The 21,595-nt window shown below is 40.6% G+C and overlaps 1 protein-coding gene across 1 annotated transcript in view; it reads right to left on the reverse strand.

Moving 5' to 3' along the window:
• Positions 1 to 1,138: 1,138 nt before the first annotated feature.
• LOC142010709 (uncharacterized) overlaps positions 1,139 to 21,595 on the reverse strand; it is a 41,807-nt gene continuing 21,350 nt past the window's right edge. Inside the window, exons 5-9 of the mRNA XM_074989129.1 lie at positions 19,808 to 19,935; positions 12,402 to 12,537; positions 10,805 to 10,982; positions 3,382 to 3,601; positions 1,139 to 1,908 (exon numbers count right to left, since the gene is read on the reverse strand). Of these exons, the coding sequence (XP_074845230.1) occupies positions 1,139 to 1,908; positions 3,382 to 3,601; positions 10,805 to 10,982; positions 12,402 to 12,537; positions 19,808 to 19,935 (1,432 nt within the window). The remainder of the gene's footprint in view (positions 1,909 to 3,381; positions 3,602 to 10,804; positions 10,983 to 12,401; positions 12,538 to 19,807; positions 19,936 to 21,595) is intronic.

A 21,595-nucleotide genomic window follows, 5' to 3' on the forward strand; every position in this document is an offset into this window, starting at 1 on the left:
TTTCAAACTTATCTTCTAAGTTAGGCACTACACTGAAGTACCCAGCAGAGAGTCTACACACATTTCTCTTCAAAGTTAAACTTCCAAGTAGGGAGCCCAATTCCAGGAATGGAGTAGTGCCCTTACTTTGAAGTTTAACTTCATAGTAGGGTGTGTGTAGATGCTCTTTTTCAAAGTTGTTTACTTTGATGTTATTTTCGTAGTGTAGACACAGCCTAAGAGAAGACAGCAGAATTCATAAGTGGCTGCACAGCCTTACTGACTGCTGGGTTTTACACACAGTGCTCTCTGGTATTTAAAATTTATTTTGATTCCTACTTTTTTCTCCCTCCAAAAACCTTCTCAATAGAGTCTCTGTATGGCAGCCACAATGGTAGAAATATGGGAGGGCAAATCTTAACGAGATGATACACAATACATGATAAATACAGTTCAGAAATCCTTTGTAAGCCTCTATTTGTATGCTCTCATCTACTTTGGACATTTTACATTGGGATGAAAAGAGAATTAGGCCCAGAGTCTAATAGTAAGAAAAAATATAGAAATCACTGGAATTTAAAGCAAAAGGGATAAATTTTACTTTGTTACACGTTTACATCCGCAAATAATTAATTAATCAGTTAAGTTGGGTGACAAAATTGGTCCTCTTTGTTTTGGAACATATCTGGGTTAAACAGCTAGTGTCTTGTTAAAATTCATCTAGCTAATAGAAAAAAAAAATCCTGACCTGTCTTACTAATAATGTCATTTATTAGAATGCATACACGATTTTTAAAATCTATTTTTCTATCATTATAATGATTTGTTTGCATTTGATCTTTATTCAGGTAGGACAATCAAAATAGACTACTGTTGTCAGTTTTATTTTCTTGTTCATATACACTAACACAGTGACCCACAGCTTGGATGCAAACAGCATGTTCACTCATAGGCATAGGCACAAACTTCACAATCGAATATTATTATTGTGAACCACCTTCTCACCTCCACAGATTTTGCATTTAACAGACTTGTGACATCATGGTATTCAGCTAAAAGCTGTCAGCCTTGTAGTTTGCTGAAAATTATAGAGGGTATTATCTTCTCCATGTCTCAAACCCATCCTCCCTTTTTTTCCTTACATTGCTGTGCATTGTATTTATGCAAAATCTAACCTTAAAATCTCAGACTTTTTCCCTGACTTAATTTGGTATGGTGGAGATAATACTGGAAGATTCAGGTCTGTAACTTTATGGGTATGCTTGAGTTGGACTAAGTTTCTTTTAATCTTTGTGGTGGTGTTGAAAAAGGTTCTTGGGTTTTCTTTAGATTGCCTCAAACTTCTCGCCATATGTGTTTGCTGTTGGGGCATAGGGAAAATGGGTGGTCTTGAGGCACTGAGCAAAACTGGAGAGGAACCACTTGTTTGTTTCTTTGATGTTCCCATCCATGAAATCTTTTTAGCTATGGTATCTCTCAAGGCATCTTGTCTCAGCTTAGGCAAAGGGGAAAGCGGTGGAGTTTCAGTCATGAGTAGATTAAGACTTTCCTTTTCTGAGAACAGCAGTGTTGGGGTTGGCATATTCTCATCCATTTCTTTGAGAAGGTCTTTAAATCTTGTGTCCTGTTGAGGCATAGGACTGTGTTCTAGGACTTTGTTTTCTAATAGAGACCGTGGGGTTACTCTGCTTGTACATGACATTGTAGATCTTTGAGCCTGGTGGTTTGCAGAGTGTGTTGGGTTATTTGCTAAGGTAGATGGTGGTTTCACAGGAAGACATGATTTTCTTACTTCATCTAAGTCTTTATAATGATCCACATTTTCCTGTAGATCCAAGAGTGGTTGATTCATTGTCCTACATGAAGTATTTTTATTTGGTGATTTAGGAGGTTCAAGGTGAACCCATTCTCTATCTGCAAACTTGGAAACTAAACAGAATACAGAATGGATAAGATCAATTCACAATTAAATATGAATAAAATCAAGAAAGGTAATAAGTTAATTCCAAAAGTACATACCCTCATGACTGAATTTTGATGATTGTTGGTAGAGTTTTGCAATATTATAAATAATAACAAAACCTTGATCTAATGCTGCAAATTTACAAATAGGCTTTCAAAAGTAACTTCTGGCCAACTTTAGATACTTTGAAGGTTCCTGATTTTCAGAGGATGGGTGACGAATGCTCTGAAAATCAGATCTCTTCTATGGTGTTGGCATTCAAGAATTAGGCATCACTAGTCACTGCTGAAAAATTACACCTGTGTGTAACCATAATTGCTTAAAGTGGTGGAAGGTTCTGTAGCAATGATTACGCAGCACAGCTTACATCCAAATGAGGAGGAAACTATTGATGGGCAAGATGGAAGGGGAAGTGGGCAGCTTGGTATAGGGCGCCTACTTTTTCATTATTTCTGTTCAGCACTGGGACTATTGCTCAGCATTTATTAAATACGGCATGAATCTAAAAATATTCAGTTGCACAATGATTGTGTCAGAATCGAACAACCTTAATTTAGAGGTCAGATTCAGAACTGGGATCCGATCATTCATCACTGTGTGCACCTTGCACTTATCATTTACATCATGATTTGGTGCAGGGAAATGGAGAGTTTAAGTGGGTGCAATCATGTAAGTTAGCTAAGCTTTGACTCTTATATCAGACCAGGATTCAGCCTCAAAGTCATAAGCCATGTTCTGTCTATCTCTCCCAGAATAATCAGTGCTTGGAATTTCATGACCATGGATGGTCCTCACAATACTCTTTACTGGAACTCAGGAGGAAAACAATGGAAATGACTTGGATAATGACATGCAATGGGCAATTACTTATAATCTGTATATCCGGTGTAACAGTGAGGTTAGATGCTTAGTTATGGCTATTCTTGCTTGTATATATAAAGTTTTTAAACTGATCAGCACAACTGAGGTTCGGGAAAGAATTCCTCCAAGGGTGTAATGTCAAGGCCCTTGGGTACATTAGATGATTTTGGGAGCATTGATCATCATTTATTGGGCATATCTCACTCAATGAATGTTTTCTTATTGCAGAGGAGGGCGGATATGGAGGGACCTTGTTGTACCATTGACTTCAATGAGTTCAGGATCAACCCCTAAATCTCCTTCACATCGACTCAGTTAGGGGAATGCACACTTCCAGTCATTAAAATGTGTTTGAACAGGATGTGCATATAGTATAATACTGGAGATATTTCTATGGGGGAAATGCTGTGTGAAGCAAGAGAATTAGGGCTCATCTAATTTTTTGAGTGCCTCTCTCCCCCCATAAAAAAGCAGGAGAGGATTACTAAAAAAGTCATACAGTGTTTTCACTTTTTACTGTCTTGCTCTAAAGGAACATTTTCATATTAATAAGCCATTAATATATATTAGTACAGTACCTTCTGGTAAATGTTCTTGGTTTTCCAAAGTAATTGCAATTTCATCTTCTTCAATGACATTTGGAGTTGCTGGGGTTAGTGCAGAAGGAAATGTCTGACTGTCCTGGTTGCTGAGGTTTTCTGTTGCGCCCTGTTCAGCCTTTGGGGAAATCTGAATATCGGCATCTTGATTCAGATTTTTAGGAGGTTTACCGTCACATTTTCCTGTCCCGTTTTCCTTCTGCAAACATATCAGTCATAATTCATACTGTCTTAAATTGAAAAGAAGGCATATACAGAGAAACACAATATAACAACCTCAGACAAGTGCAAATGGAAATGTGCATTTTTCGTCCCCATAAGTCCTGCAGAGTTCCCCTCCTCTCTGCAATGTGATACAAAATGAGCCAGCACAAAGTTTGTTCATTGGTCTCCCACTGATCCCCAAGAACCACACCATTTGTGACCTGGCAAGCCCTGCTTCCGGACGGAGCAATTAGGGAGAGGTCTGCAAAGACATTTCAGTAGATTTACTCTCTTTTAGCCCCCTCCTGCTGTTTTACCTGCAGAAGGAGGTGATTGTGACCAGGAACAATAATTCATCTTATCCATTCCCTCTTTGCGTCTTACTGAATTCTTGGCTTTAACTACCTCATGTGGTATTGAGTTTCGTAATCCAATTGTGTGTTATGTGAACAGCATTTCCTGTGATCAGTTTTGAATTTTTCATCTTTCAGTTTTATTGAATACCCCTTTGTTCTTGTGTTATGAGGTAGGGAGAACAGAAGGTCCAGATCAATGCTCTGTAAATTATTCATTAGTTTATATATCTCTATCTCCATTCTGGCATATTTGTCTCCCTTTTAAGGTAAGTTATCTCCTTGTAAAAGAGAATTTTTGCCATGCCCTGCCCCATAGCACCTTTCTGATTCTATACTTCCATGGAATTTGGACTCTGTTCACAAGCATGAATAAGTGGATTGTTGAGGCAGGATCATTGCAAAGTGTAGTTAGTCCCTTTCTTAATTCTAATGATTTTAGTTTGAAAATAATTTATTCACAATGAAAAAAAAATCAGTCTCTCTCACTTTTAAATTTTAACTTCTCCCCCACTCACAAAACACAAATGCTACATCGACACTACAGCGCTCCTTCGAAAGACATTCTTCCAGAAGATCTCTTCCAAAAAAACTTCTTTCAAAAGAGCGCGCCCACCCACAAAAAAAATGGATAGAAAAAAATCAATCCACTCTTTAGAGAGCATCCACACAACTCCCACTCTTTTGAAAGAATGGGCCAGGGATCAAAAAAGCTAGTGCCATGAGGACTGCTCTTTCAATAAAAGGGCCCTTGGGGCATCTACACACTTTTTTTTCCTGAAAGAATCTTTCAGCAAAAGGTGCTCTCCCTCTCTGGGGGAGCGCAAGGGCAGCCGGAAAAAATGCTGCTTTATTCTGATTTCATATTGAAAGAAGACATTTTGGCTGGGTCTACACGTGCTCCTTCCTTTTGAAAGGGGCACATTAATGAACGGGTTTGAAAGATGCTAATGAGGCACTGCAATGAATATGCAGCACCTCATTAGCATAATGGTGGCCGCGGCTATTCGAAAGTGCGGCTTTTCGAATCGCGCACCACCCGTGGAGACGGGACCTTCCAAAAGGACCCCCCACAGTTTTTGAAAGCCCTTCTTCTGATCACATATAGGAAGAAGGGCTTCTGAAAACTGGGGGTGTCCTTTTGGAAGGTCCCATCTCCATGTGCGGCGCGTGATTCGAAAAGCCGCACTTTCGAACCACCGCGGCGGCCATTATGCTCACGAGGCACTGAATATTCATTGCAGTGCCTCATTAGCATCTTTCAAACTCACTCATTAACATGCTCCTGTCGAAAGGAAGGGGCATGTGTAGACCCAGCCTTTGTGTGTAGACGCACTGTGGGACTTTTTGAAAGAGCTCCCATTTTTTCGAAGAAAACTTGCTAGTGTAGATGTAGCCAAAGCGAATGAAAAAAAAAGTTTCTTTAAAAGTTTTTCACCAAGAAAGCACTGCTTATTTGACCAGATATGATAGTAAAATGCTTCAAATTGCAGAGATGACTGCCAGTTGGACAATAGCGTGCTTTACTTTTTAAGTAAAAAAAACAAGCATTTTATGTTAACCTTTCCCGTTCAACTTTCCTTAGCTGCCTCCCTTAGTTGTCTGCAGCCCCATGATAAGCAGCAGTAGGTAGGAACCCATTATTTGCTGCTCCCTCCTCTAAAAGAATGATACAAACTAAGTGACCCTGAGAAGTTAGTGGAGGAATGAGGTATACTCAGGCCAAGTTATTGGGTGGGATGTGGATAAAGAGAGGAACTAAGGATTGTTAATGAAGCAGGGAGAAGAAAGAGAAATGAGAGAAGGTGCTCTGACAAAAACAGGGTCTAGGAATTGGAGCTGCTGAATGTGGAGCAAGAATGAAAAGAGACTGGGGAAGGAAAACTGCTCAGTGTGTGCATTTGGGGTGGTGGCAGGAGAGAGAAAACAGCTGTGGAGCAGCAGCTTAGTTGAAGGGATTTATTTTAACTCTTTTCCTCCTGACACTGCCCGTCTGGTTCCACCGTGACCTTTTCTTGATCAATTTCCCTGCCAGCATCCCACTATTGTGTGCAGTACTGTAGCCCTCTTGATCCCAGAGTATTAGAGAAACACAGTAAGAACAGAGCATAAGAACAGCCATACTGGGTCAGACCAAAGGTCCACCTAGCTCAGTATCCTGTCTTGTGACAGTGGCCAATGCCAGGTGCGCTACAGGGAATAAACAGAACAGGTGATCCTCAGGTGATCCATTCCTTGTATCCTATTCCCAGCTTCTGACCAACAGAGGCTTGGGGACACCCTTTTGATCCATCCAGGCTAATAGCCATCGATGGACCTATCGTCCATGAATTTCTCTCTGTTTTTGGACCCTATTAAAGGTCACCTTTTTATTGCACCAACTGCTGTCAGAGACAGAGAGTGAGAGACACGGTTCTAAGCTTCCCAAGCTTCTCTAAGCTCAGTATAAGTCTGAAATGTCTCTCTCACTCTCACCAATAGAAGTTGGTCTAATAAAAGATGGGACCTCTCCCACTGTGTCTCTCTAACATCCCACTGAACACTTTCACTTTCCCGGTCTTGTTGAGCATTTGCTCCTTTTTTGGCTGCTCCTCAGACCAGCACCTTCCCTGCTTGGCCCCATTGCATTTAGCAACCTCCTTTCTTTTCTCAAAACAAGACTTCAAGAGTTACTCTTCTGTGTCTGAGCAGTCTCCTGAACTTGGGGAATTTTGAGTAAAGACTACAGTTACTTTGTAGAGAAATCATGACTTGCCAGGCTGATTAAGGGGGAGAAAGAAAATCCTGCCACCCTGACAATGGCACCTTAGCTCTTGACCATCAGAATTCCCACAATTAAGTATGGTGGCATGACCTGGCTCCCTCATAACTTGGCATTGTGACTCTGCCCTTCCCCACCCTATTTTCCACATACAACATCCAGACAGCAGAGGACTCTGTAAATACCAAGGATCAGAAAATGGAAGTACACCGTGAGGTCTGAGGGGACCGGACTTTGGAGAGAGCTGGAAGTCATCTGGGAACTGGCTGCAGAGGTAAGGCCAGGTGGCGGGTGTTGTAAAGGCTGTAAGTCAGACACTCAGCCTGTTGCTGACAGGGAACTAGAAGTATCTTCAGCAGAAAGATAAAGAGCTGGGGACTGCAGGCAGGAAAACAGTACTTGGGGGTCCAGTGAAACATTAACCTTATTATAACTGTGTGTTTAGCCTGCCCTTAGGGGGTCTGAGTTAGCAACTGTTGGTCTTTCATATGCTGTAAAATGTTGCTTAACATTGTAAAAACATGTTTTTAAGCTAATGTCCCATGAAAAATGTTGGGTATGATTTATGAAAAAAGAGCTGTCTTGAAGATTGAATGCATTTTGTGAGTTAGGAACATGCTTGGAAAATTTTGAAGTTTATCTACCTTCAAACTCTTTGGTTAACCCATCCTTACTCTGCATTTGCAACACCCAAATCACAATTAAATACATGATCTTTAGATTTCTTATTAAAATAAATTAAAATACATTTAATTTGATAATGTATTGTTAACATTGCACTAGATCAGTTGGGAATGAGATGTCATAACCATTTTAAGCAATGCAGTCAAATAGTCTCCCAGGATTTTACACACTGCTTGTTAAGAAAACAAATTTTCATCTTACATTTTGCAAGCTGTCACCTTATATACAGTACATCAGAAAACTTGCCATGACTGGTTTTACTGCCAGACCTCTTAAGAACTAATTGGTTAAGCACCTGGACAGGAAGCTTTTTGGCAGAAACACTGTTTTCGACAAGGGCTAGCTATAAAGTTCTGGATGGCAAATTATAATCATTAAGGCTCTCTTCTACAAAGAACACTCATAATGCAAATTCATTACTTGGAAAAATTACCACGCAAGAAAGGAAGGGCCATGTGTTATATTTATCCAGTGGCTTATGGCTCAGATTTGAATATGAAATCAATCTTTTAAGGGCCAAACTTTAAACAGACTTCTGCAATTGCACTTATGAAAATTGGAATTGCATCTGTTTGCAGCCACAAAAATCCTTATCTGCATCTACAAATGCCAATTTGAGTGTAAAAATCAGCATTTGGAAACACAACTACTCATTTGACTTATGGAAACATAGTTTGTTGTAAATGCAAAAGAATGGACTTGCAGTTTTTGCAGTTGCAAATTAGAAAGCCCATTGAAAAATTGTCTGTAAGAATTTATATTTTTGTCTGATTTTGTGTAGAAAGAAGCTTTTGATTACTCTATTGATTGGAGCCAGCTGAATATTACAGAAACGATGTTTGCAAATAGTTGAATTTCAAAAATATCTGGTTTGGCCATATTATTACCTTTTTATTATGTGCCATTCATACATTATATGCTTGAGTTGATATATTGTGCATCTTTTGGTTTTTATTGGCTAGAATTTTCTCAAAGGACTCAGGTGCCCAAGTGTCATTGAATTTCAGTGATGAATGCGGTGCTTAATTCCCTCAGGCACCTTTTGAAAATTTAATGAGAAGTTCTGTGGCTCCTTATAGGGTGCATCTACACTAGGAACTAACTTCAAAGTTAACTTCAAAGATAGGCACCACATTGAAGCAGCCAGCAGAGAGTCTACACACATTTTTCCCTTATTTCAAAGTTAACTTTGAAATAGGGAGCCCAACTTCGAAGTCCTTACTCCATTCCTGGGAGGAGAAGTGCTCTACTTCAAAGTTTAACTTTGAAGTAGGGTGTGTGTAGACACTCAACTTCAAAGTTATTTTTGTAGTGTAGACACAGCTGTAGATTAACAGATTTTTTGGAGCCTAAACTTTTGTGGCAAAGATCCACTTTGTCACATGCATCAGACGAAGTGGGTCTTTGCCCATGAAAGCTTAGGCTCCAAAAAATCTGTTGGTCTGTAAGTTGCCACAGGACTTCTCATTGTCTTTGCAAATACAGACTAACATGGCTACCCCTCTGATACGTTTGAAAATTTCAGCCTCTAGGAATATCCATATTCAGATGTAAGCAATAGTTCATGCTGAATATTTTGGCCTCATCCAAAGCCAATGAATATTTGTCCTCAACAACTTTTGGATCAGGCTATATTTTCTGTGCATTGGCTACTCTCCTGTTTCACATGTTTTAGGCCCTGGCTCTGCAAGCACTGCTTTGTATGCTTTCAATTTATGCATCTGCAGTACCTGTTCTGTTAAAAAAAGAAGGAATCAGGTCTCAGCTGGCTCTCCACCTCCAGGCAATTACCTGGCTAGGGCTCCTGAGATGCTGGTACTCAGTAGCAGCAAGTACTGGGATAAAAAAAGCACTGTGCAGTTCTATATTGTTTTTCAGCTCTTGGAGAGCAGTCTTGTGCTCACAGTAAAGCATATATTAACTTAGGGATTAGCAGTTGTCCTGTGTGACTTAGTGACCGATCACAGACTGCTACTGTTACTATCAAATAGCAAATATTTGGCTTTATACGGTATAAAAAAAGCATCATTAGAGCTACACCAGTTTATTCTTGCTGACAATCTGCAAAATAGTCTTAACATCACAACTAGCTTTTAATGTTTTATAATTCAGCAGGTACAGTTTTTTTTTAAGAGAAATATTGGGAGAGGTGTGTACTCCTTACGTCATGTCCTGTCAAATTTAATTTTTAGGGGAAAAGCAATTATTTGCATTTGCAATATGACAACGTGGGGCTATCTCCATGTCCCTTAACTTGAGATGAAATTAGAATAGAGACACTGCATATGCCAGTATGACTTCAGGGTTGTGTGCTGGGATGCAGATCTACACCTACTTATACTTGGCTAACTAATTTCTAGAGGAGTCAACTGGACCATCTCAAAATACAGTTTCTCCCAGGCTAAGACTTTAACTGGGATTCTAATCTCTGATGTGCATTGTTTTGTAATTGAAACATTCCCTGCTGCACTTGTGTGTTAGAAATTGGAATCTGGCTTCCTGTTTGCTTAGTTTCTGCCTGAAGCAAAATTTTTATGACTGAACTGTGAACCCCTTAGTAAAAATGGTTGTAAAGGAAAAGCTTACAGACCTTTTAGCTAATCGTGGCCTCAGCAATTACTACTATATAGTATTTTCTAATTTTAGCTTGCTTCTCTCACTTAGTTAGGTTTGAAACATGAACCTGAACTACGGTGGTAGAAATTGCACAATACTCACAGGAGAAAAGAGTGGAAACGTGTAACTTTTGAGACTTCCATTCACATTAGTGAATGTAAAATTTGGCCCTCACAAAATAAAGAAGGTTTGAGGTCAGGCAGAAACTAACTTTCCTTTTTCCTACTGGAAAAATCACCTGTTTTGTAAAGAAACAAAATTCCCATTAACATTGCAACTGTCAGTCCCAATTTGACTGCTTGTAAATAAAACAATATAAATTTTCTCTGGGAGAAAATCTGTTACTGTAATCATGTCTCAGAAGGCCACAAATAAGCCTTTGCAGATTATATACATGGTTGTAGATCTGTTTCCAATTTTTCCAGTGTTTGTATCATTAGTACTTTACACAATGTATTTAGAGCCACTTTACTCACATAGCAACAAAAGGTCCTGTGGTACCTTATAGACTAACAGAAAAGTTTTGAGCATGAGCTTTCATGAGCACAGACTCACTTCATGATGAAGTGAGTCTGTGCTCACGAAAGCTCATGCTCAAAACTTTTCTGTTAGTCTATAAGGTGCCACAGGACCCTTCGTTGCTGTTACAGATCCAGACTAACACGGCTACCCCGCCAATATTTTACTCACATAAGCCCTCCTATCAACTTCTGTGATGCTGCTCACATGAGTAGGGTGAACAGCGGTTGGTCCTCAATATTCTGGTTATGAGTTGATGTCTTACCTTCATTGATTCATGTTCTTTTTGATACTTGACCAACTTCTTCAATAGTAAGCAATAAGAAGCCATGATAGAAGATGGTTTGTTGTTTATCAAAACATGGATAACTTCTGAAAGCCTGTGCTCCATTGTTTCTGTCATGTAATTTAGAACAACAGGGTTCAGTTCATCAGGATGAAGTCTGAAAGGTTAGGAACACTCATTTAAACAAATCGAAAATAGACAAGTGTAGTTGCTTGGATTTAAAAGAGAGTGGTTCAGTCATTAATGGACCTCAGTAATTTGACAATCTGGATGCTCAATATACTTCTAATCTTAAATATTCTGTGGGACAATACCAAGATCATTGCTGGGCTAAGACTTTGTTACAGTATTGTTAGATATTGAAGAAGTTAATGGGAATACAAGTGATGCAGAGCAGAGGGATTAATTTGAAAGGATGTTCCCCAACATTAAGACTGCAGTGTGACAAGAAACAAACAATTAATAATCTGCCATGATCTGGTTTGACTGCTTGTTTTTTGGTACTCAACGTAAGAGTGTGGGTGGGAGTGAAAGGGAGAAGACCTGTGTGTGTGTGTGTAAAAAGATGGTTAGACCTGAGGAGGTTGGAAGATCTCAAGGGGTAAACAAAAATCTTAGGGAAGGGGGTGAGAAGTTCTGTACATAAAAGTGCTCAGAAAACTACAATTATAAATAACTTACAAATAGAGATGTTTTTGTAAGCAGACAGTGCACTTCAAAGAAGATATTTCAGAAATGTCTTGATATCTGATTTTTAAAATCCCCAACGATTTTTTTCCCTATAAAATTCCTATAGTATTGCAGGAAGCAGTGACAAAGTCAATGCAGGTGGTGTGAGCCCCATCATAAAGGAACTGCAGGGCAGACTCTTTAATGAGCTACTTAATGAGTGCAAACCCATTGACTTCTGCAGAATTGGGCCCCAACATTTTCCCTGTATCAAATTATTTTTAGTTAGAAATAATAAAGACTTCAATCACTAAAATTAGGTATTTGAGAAGATTATGCAACTATTAGTATGAAACACTAAATAATAAAACTGTAAAAGTAGAGCATTCATGTATAAAGTGTCATATTACCTCTTCAAAGACTGATAATTAAAGTAATAACAAGACAGGTGGCCAAATTTTATCCTCGGAGTGGGAACTCTTTGTCCACATTTAAGAGAAAACAACTGGCCTGAGAAGGCAGTGTTTGGTGGTGTCTTACATCTGTACACTTCTGTGGTTTAATAGGTGCAGTGATCTGACTGGGAAAACACGAACTGCAGTAGAGCTTGATTTTTCAGATATGCGAGAATAAAATCAATGTAGCAAATACGTTTTTCAAAATCTCTCAAAGGGGAGTATATTATAATTTTGTATTTAAGAAATAACTGGAGTCAAACAATACAATGAAACATACTCAAAATAACTGCAATATATGCACATAAATTCATTGTGTGTACCTTTTATGTAAAACAGATATAAATTCAGGAAGGGTAAAGTAGAATATTAGTGATTGTTTATAGTACTTGGATTAGCTCTGAAACACAATGGACTATACACAACTAAATGGAAGAGAGATTTGAAATTACCTATTTTTATATGTAGCACAGTTCAGTGGTTTCCTGATGGACTTTTCATTCAGCCATTTGTCCTTCATTGCATCTTTACAAGTAGGCCGCTGAGAAGGATCAGGTACAAGTAAGGAACGCACAAAGTTTACAGCTCCTGTACAGAAATTTAGATGACATGGCTTGACCGCTATACTAATATCTGTTTATTCAAACAGTGTTCTGAGGATCTGGGGCATTGCCAGGTAGTTAAGTGAATTTATATGTAGAGTTGCCTGGGAAAAGGTTTTCACATCCTGTGAAAATTAATGAGATGGCAACATTTTTTCCCGTTCCAAATCAGGAAGATAAGTTGAAATCTTGATTTATTTTTTTATTTTTATTATTTTGCAGACAAGTGACCCAAAAATATTTGATTGAGTCAATCGAATATTTATTTCTTTTTTATCATTTTGAAATGTTTTCTTTCAATTTCAATCCTTTACACTTTTTAAAAAAATTAAATCTATTTACTAAAACTTTGAAACAGTCTCGTTGAATCATGATATAAAACTTGTAGTTTTGATAATGTAAAAGCTATTTGACAACTTCAGAACTTCAATTTTTTTTTCTAAATCAAAAGATTCCTCAGAACTGAACCTTTCCCATGAACAGTTTTAGTTCTGACAAATTGGTATTCTCCTTAAAAAAAGAGCAATAATTTCTGAACAGCTCTAATTATAAATCTTGTGCTGACCAACTGCTCAGGAGTATTTTCACTCAGCCAGTAAAGCTAATCTCTCTGACGGGATTTGTTACTTTGTGTGCATTTGGCACATTTTAGCACTAATGAAAGTGAGCAACTAATATCGTGGCTCCAGCCACTTGTAACACTCAGATAAAACACATGTAAACATCCCTGTGTATATATAGTTCTGCTGACACAAGTCAGGGTACATCTACACTGGGAAATTAGGTCAAATTAGTTAAGGTTGATATTTTAGTACTCGATTTTGTAAAGTCGAGGGGCATGTCCACCCTGGCACATGAAGTCAATGAAATGCGTCCCCATTAGGGTGGGCAGCTTCGATTTTGTCAGCAATGCACTGTGGGCACTGTGGTAAACCCAGTGGTAGACCCTTACCTGGAAGCTTCTAGAGCCTTCTAGAAGGACAGTATACTGGCTGGTGGGCCAATGCATTTCTGTTCCCTGTCTAGGCCCAGACCTTCATCGGTCAGATAGGCCCTGTGCTCCCTATAAAAGGCTCCCCATCTGGTAGCAGGGGGGGAGGTTTGGGGAGGTGCACCAGAGGAGCAGAGCGAGAGCAGGAGCAGGAGCAGGAGCAGGAGCAGGAGCACAGCGAAAAGGCACCACGGGGAAGTGGTGGGCGAAGTGGCCCAAGGTGAGGCTACTACTCTGGGGGAGGGGTAAAGGTCCTGCCAGTTGCCTCTTGTTCTCATAGGGACCCTGGGCTGGAGTCCAGGGTAGAGGGTGGGTCTGGACTCCCCCCACCCTTCCCCCAAGGGATCACTTTACTGGAGCAGGCGCGGGCCTGCAAGGGGACTGGTATTATTCTCCCTGTACTGGCCCTGCCTATGATGAGGATGGCTCGCTAAGCGGAGACCCCTGCCTTCGGAAGGGCTTGGGCAAAAGTGGGGCCTCCGTGAGTCTCTGAGGCAGCACAGATCTGCCAGGAAGCGCAGGGACCCACAAGGCTGACAAGGGACTTTGTCACAGCACCTAACCCAGTTCCTGCTTCCCCTTTACATTGTGGGTTAAACTCCCAGGCTGTTTCTACACATGCTATTTTGCTAATAAAGGGCCTGAAATATGCTAATGAGGCACGGATGTAAATTCCAGGCACCTCATTAGCATAAAATCACATGATTTGGAATCTGGAAGACGCTCTTTCAGACTCCAAAACAGCATGTAGAAGCGCGGCCCCTGGGGTGTCTTCTGGAAGGAAGTCCTCCTTCCAGAGGCTCCTTCTTCCCAAAATTTTTCAGAAGACCCTTCTAGAAGACCCCCAGGTGCCACGCTTCTACATGCTGTTTTGTAGTCCAGAAGAGCATCTTCCCGACTCCAAAGCACGTGACCTTATGCTAATGAGGCACCAGAAATTTACATCCACACCTCATTAGCATATTTTGGGCCATTTATTAGCATGTCACTTTTGGAGAATACATTGAAAAGTTTCTCCATGACTTTTTGGAGAAAGCGGCATGTGTAGAAACAGCCCAAGTGTTTAATGGGTCAAAAAAATGCTGCGGGTGTTTCTGGTGTGTGTCATCAACCTCCCATAGTGCACTTATCTCCTCTCCCACACTTTAGAAAGCAATGTCAAAAAAATGTTTTGCACCCTTTTTTCACGGATATCTGTGCAGACACCATTGCAAGGCTAGCACAGAACCTGTCCAGCTTCAAACTTTTATGATCACCTTCTGCATTGTGCTGCAGTGTATAGTGCCTAAGCAGCCATTAGAGTGATGAAGACTCTGAGGATACAGGCATACATGAATGTGAAACACTGGAGAGGAGGAATGGGGAGACGCTGGCTGCACTCAATGCCCTGTACACAGCGGGGCACTGGTTCTGATGCTGTGAAACAAGTTGAGATTGCTGGAACCTCATTGTTCTGTAGGTATGCTATGATCAGCAGTGGCTACAAAACTTCTGCATGTATTAGGCCACTTTCATGGGACTTAGAAATTGCTTCCCCCTGCCCTGTAGCTCAGCAATACCAAAATGAGACTTGCTCTGACAGCTCAGAAGTGAGTGGCAATAGCTCTATCGACACTTGCAGTGCCAAGCAGCTACTGGTCAGTGATCCATCCATCTGAAGCATGCAAATCTACAGTGGGAGCTGATGTCATCCAGGTAGCCAAGGTAATTAATACCTCTCTGCTGCAAAAGACAGTGGATGGTTTTGCCACAGTGGGGTTCCCGAACTACAGCAGGGCAATAAATGGAATGCACATCCCTATTTTGGCACAACACCACCTTGCCACAAAGTACATAACCTGCAAGGGGGTACTTCTCCATGATGTTGCAGGCACCCATGCATCACAAGGGCTGTTTCACCAACATCAGGGTTAGATGGTCAGGAAAGGTGTGAGATGCACGCACCTTTAGGAACTCTGGTCTGTTCAGAAAGCTGCAAAATGGAACTTTCTTCCCAGATCAGAAAATCACTACTGGAGATGTGTAGATGCCAGTCATGACCTGGGAGATTCAGCTTACCCCTTGCTCCCTTGGCTTATGAAACCACACACAGGCAGCCTGGACCAGAGAAGGAATAGTTCAACTACAGGCTGAACAAGTGCAGAATGGTAGTAGAATGTTTATTTGGAAGTTTAAAAGCCAGGTTCAGGAGCATCTTGACTTGGTTAGATCTCAGTGAAAGCAACATTCCCCTCAAGGTGGCAGCCTCCTGTGTGCTTCATAACTTATGTGAAAATCGGGGGAAATTTCATGCCAAGCTGGAGGGCTGAGGCAGATCACCTGGCCACTAATTATGAGCAGCCACACCCCAGGGCAATAAGGAGAGTACAGCAAGGGGCATTGCTAATCAGGGAGGCTTTGAAAAACAGCTTTATGAATGAGCAGACAGTGACATGATAGTCATGTCTGTTGCTCTTAAGGAGGTTCCCCCTGCATGATATGTGCTGGCCTGTAAACCTTGTAACCTCCCCACCCCCATGCAACATAGGTAATAAAAGACACTGGTTTTGTGAGCTTAGTCATTTTTACTCAGGGGACAGTAAAGGAGTTCACGGCCGTTTCGGAGGTAGGTGAGCAAGGGTAAGAGGTGTTTTGATGACACGGGTGGGGAAAAGTCACCCTTCGGCTCTCAGAAGCATCTCTGGGAGTGGAATGCAAGGCTGCCACTGACTTCCTGCCTCCACATTCTGGGGTGTTGACGGCGGGAGGACATGGAACATGGTGTGGAGGGCATGTGGTTTGTCGTGGACCGAAATGGGCCTCTGTGCACCTGTATCAGGCATCTCAGGAGCTCTGTTTGCTGCCTCATCAACTTCAACATCTTCTCCAATGTCCTCACTTCATGCTCTCTGAATGCTCTTTTCTCCTGATCCACTTTCCTGTCCTCCCAATCCACTCTCCTGTTGTCCCAATTGGTCCTCCTTTACTCCAGCGCCGTTCTCCTCCACACATTTAACTGCTTGCTCCCTGTCTGTGTGAGCAGCTTGTGTGTGCTCTAGGAATATATCTCATTGTGTTCATTTTATCCTTCAGATCTATGCTAGTCTAACAGCTGGAGGCAGGAGGAGGCGGAAGTGGTGGTCAGTGAGCCCACTGCTGAGTATACTGCAACAAAACATAAGTGAAGGACAGACATTAGGGAGATACATTTACAGTAGAAGAAGTAAATTTTACAGCACACAAAGGAATTTCATGAAGGGACCTCTATGGCCAACAATAGAGATATGTTATGTACAGGGACATATTTTTGCTTTTAAGCATCCTCTGTGCAGCAGGTACTACATGGAGATCTTAAGAGACTCGTTTGACATGGTTCTCTTCCAGTCAAGGTTAGGCACAGATTGGGTCATGCTTTCAAGCCTGTGATTCCAAAGGCAGTTTTTTTGCAGCTGTGCATGTTGCTAGTGTGGGTGGAGCATATTGGCTTCTGGGTCTTGGGAGTTACGGTCATTGTGTGCTTCTCCTCCCTGTTTTAGAATAACACACACTGATAAAGAACAGATGCTGAGTGGGCAGAAAGCTGGTCAGTTTGCTGCACTGCTCTGTGGTGCAAGGCCACCAGATTACTTACTGCTGGCTTGGTGTGGAAAGGTGTCCTGTTGTGGAGCTTGGAATAAGGCAGCCCTCCCCAAAAGCCTCATAAGAAGGATTGAAGAGTACAGGTCTGAGAGCTTTATGGAAATGTGCAGGGAAAATTGCCACTCCATCCCCAGACATATTAACAAATTGTTCCAGGGGGCCTGGCCTGTATAGGTCCAGCATCCACCACAGATCACCCAATTGCCTTAACCCACTTGTAGCATGATTAAAAATGAGAACTCACCAAAGGTGCCGTTCCAAGCACCAGGGTCCATCTGCAAAGCCTCCTGGAAGGAGGGATGAGATCCAAAGTTAAAAAAAAGTTCTGTTTGCTTTGTTTGTCTTCTGGTATGCTTGCTTGCCTGAGCTCCTTTATTTTCGTGCCCCATTGCTGAGCATTCCTGTTGTATCCTTTTCCCACCATACCCTGTGAGATCTTGGCATAGACGTTTGCATTTCTTTAGCTACTTCACAGTTCTGAGAGCACAGCTTCTTTCCACATTTCCACTCCTCACCCTCAGCAGTAAGGTCGTGAATCTCCTGCACAATCCATGCTGAAGCTCATCTGCAACTCTGAAAATTCATGGCCAGATGTGCTGCGTACTCCACTCACCATGTTGGCTAGACAATAAATTCAAACTTTCCCAGGCAGTTACCTGGAAAGCAGTAGAGATGAACATGGTGACCAGGGTGGGGACAATGTGGGACACTTCCAGGAGGCCAAGAACATCGAAGTTCACAATGGTCCCTCTGCACTACCCTAAAGTGGACCATGCAAGGTCAATTTTGGTATTACTTCTTGTGAAAAGTTGGTGGAACAGACCCTACTGTGTGGACTGATTGCTTACAAAATCGACCTAAGTCAGCTAAGTTCGATCTAACCGCCTAGTGTAGACCAGGCTTCAGTCTCCTCCCCTTTAATACTGCTAATATCCCAGTTTTGGAACATTCCTGGGAAAACAATGCAAAATTGGGAGATTTAGAAGTGAAAAAAATATTTAATGAGCATTAGACTAGGACCATAAAATTTATTTCACTTGCGATCTACTTTTGAAGAGCTCAGTTCTCCAAATGTGAAAACCTTATTCATTACTTCTCTGACATGTCTGACCTCCACATAGAAAGATTTTCAATTGGAACAAATGAAATTTTCACACTGTGCCACTAACAGTAACTTTTTATGAAGAAAAATAGAGGGTGAGATAATACACTTTGTTAGGCAGCCTCTTTCTGATGATTAAGTGATTTAAAAAAGCATTAAAATCATGAATATGTATGTCAAGTATCAGAGGGGTAGCCGTGTTAGTGTGGATCTGTAGCAGCAACGAAGGGTCCTGTGGCACCTTATAGACTAACAGAGTCTGTTAGTCTATAAGGTGCCACAGGACCCTTCGTTGATGAATATGTATGACACTTAGCCTATCAATATTCTTTGGAAGAAATTATCTACCTTATGTTACCTCAACATCATGATTTTGAACTAGACTGAGATAGATTTAATGAGGTGGAATTGTCCACTGTATGCACACAGAATTTGAGCTCAGTCCAACAAGTAGCCGACCTAAACTACTTGATTCAATGCACAGTTAGAGTTAAGTATCAGGATATAATATATGCCGGTGGTGAACTGGGCAAAACAGATTCTAGCTCTGCTGTCCCCTGCCATTCCCGCCCTTAAAATTGCTGTGAGAAGTCAACCAAACCTGTGATGTGGAAGCCAGGTGACTATGAAAAAACTGTGAAGAAGAATGTAAACTAAAACAGGTGATACCCACTAAAAGAATAGACAAAAGTCTAACGCCAGTGAAAATAAATTTTGGGCTTCTAGCCCCAATTTCATATTCACCAATAGAATCTCTAGCTTTTAAAACCCAGTGCCAAAGAGCTGAAGGTAAAAGTTTGAACTTTGAAGAGTTATACTTAAAGCAAAAGAAAGTAAACTCTTTCAGACAAGTTACCAAAGGTTTTCACAATTCTGCTTTTGTTTGCATTAAAGACATGACTTCCTAAACTTGCATGCAGCCCACTAAACAAAACTGTATGGGTTTGAATAGTAACAGAGAGGAAGCCGTGCTAGTCTATACACTATCAAAACAAAAAGCAGTCAAGGTGCACTTTAAAGACAAGCAAAATAGTTTATTAGGTGAGCTTTCGTGGGACAGACCCATGAAAGCTCACCTAATAAACTAGTTTGCTAGTCTTTAAAGTGCTACTTGACTGCTTTTTGTTTTGTATGGGTTTGAATCACATTTTATTTAAGGCCCCTTTACATCATTCTGGCAGCACAAAGGGGTCCTTAAAGTGCGTATAATTTTTATGTCCACTCCCAGATCCTTTACTGTAAATGCAAATTGTGCTCTCTCAAGTTTAGTTGACAGTATTATCTTTCTCCCCACCCCTAAGACAAGACTGAGACAGCCTAGATAGGTTGTGATCGTGTCTTTAATAAACAGAACAAAGAAAAGAAGAGCTGGTTGTGGTCTACCATGGAAATATATGATCATGCTACCTCCTGATAACATGGATACTAAAACAAGGTCTCCACTGTCATCCTTTTTGTGAGGTTATTATATTTACTTTGTTATTGATGTTAAAAATGTTGCATCTATCTAAATATAAAATATATATAAAATTAGGAGTGAGTTACCAGAAGAGATATCAGATGGAATAGGACTGATCTCACCATTGACCATCTTTTGATGTAGTTGCTTGATGTTGAATGGTTCCACAATGAAGGGCAAGGTGCCAGTTAGCATAGCAAATGTGCTAACACCTCTGTCAAGGAAAAATGCAATCAATACATCAAAGCTACAGATAAGTGTGGTAAAAACAGGAAACAAAACCTATGGTTTAGGTTTCTGAGTCTTGTCTTTTCACATCAAGAGCAGGTTACAAATCATCTCTAGGTAGTGAGATACACTGAATCAGCAGCTGAAATTATTTCCTCCATGTGAATATCATTTAACCTTACAAAAGCGTACTACAGCATAGACAGCAAAAAGAATATATTGGGGTGGATGGGAATATTAATCTGAGTGAAAGATGCAGGATGAATAGTATTGGAGGTGAAGTGTGCTATTTGTTCACAAAATAATGATATCACGTGGTGTGACAGTGTACCATTCTTAGCTCATCTAAACCAAGGTCTTTGGCTTGGACACGGAAAGTTACTCAGCAAGCGATAAAATGATCATTCAGTCCTTAGAATATTTGCAGAGGCTGCTAATGTTAGCCCCTGTTGTCACTAGTAAATTTCATTAACGGTCACAGTTTCATGCTATTCATGGCTCTTCCTGAACTAGTTGGGTCAGAAAAAAACACAACAGTAGACTGGTTTTCTGTCATTCCTGCTTCCGACTGGACCAGAAAGTACCGAAGACTATGACAATGAAAAATCTGGTCAAACTTTGTTGAACTGGAAACAGGTGTGGTGGGGTTCAAATTTTAGGCACTTCTTATTTTATCTGAGCTGCAATATTTATTACATAAAATAATTTTGATGACTAAATTTTGATGCAGACAACCTTATGTGAAGATCTCATGCATTGTCTTTTCTGCAGTCATGCCCAGTGGTCATGGGATGGGTGACATCTTCTGCTACTTACTAGCTTGGACAAAAATTGAATCAGCTGCCTCAAAATGAAAATCTTTATTATTTTCAGTACCCAATCTTTTAATGCATCCAGTCATTCAATGTAATATTTCCCCAAAGATTCCTAATTAAGTATTCACCCCAGACAATATTGACTAGAAAGGTGTTGGTGAGCATGTGTAATATTGCAATGAATTCTAGAGCCACAATACAATCTATTTGAAAAATGTTCACTTAAATTTAACAGGACTGAAAGTGAGAGACAGTCTATAAATATTTTCTGACTGTTGGAAAGAGCATAAGTTATGCAAATGGATGTGTAATGATGTATAACATAAAATGCATTTGTCTTTTCAACATTGTGAACACTTCCTTTGCCACGTATTTTAAATTGCTGGGCTGCATCTATACTGATCCATAGTGCCAGCAGCTTAATGCAAAGGAAGGCTCTTGAAAATGCAAATGGATTTTCATTTCCATATTTGCACAGCTAACGTGCATATTCATATGAGATCACCCTATCAGCAGAGGCTGCTGCCAGCAGAAATCAAGTAGTGTAGACATGGTTCTGCCAGAAAAAAAACCCTTTGTCAGCAGCCCCTTATCCCTGATTTTTTCCAAGTATAAGGGACTGCTGACAAAGGGATTTTTGCTGGCAGAACCACATCTATATTGCTTGTTTTCTGCCAGCAGCAGCCTCTGCCAGCAGGGCAATCTCATGCAAATATGCAAACTAGCCATGTGAATATGCAAATGAACCACTATTTGCATTTTCGAGAGCCCTTCTTTACATCAAGCTGCCAGCTCTACTGCTCAGTGGAGATGCACCCCGGTCGTATGATA

The sequence above is a fragment of the Carettochelys insculpta genome, chromosome 3, assembly GCF_033958435.1.
Source record: "Carettochelys insculpta isolate YL-2023 chromosome 3, ASM3395843v1, whole genome shotgun sequence".
In the NCBI taxonomy this organism is placed as follows: Eukaryota; Metazoa; Chordata; order Testudines; family Carettochelyidae; genus Carettochelys; species Carettochelys insculpta.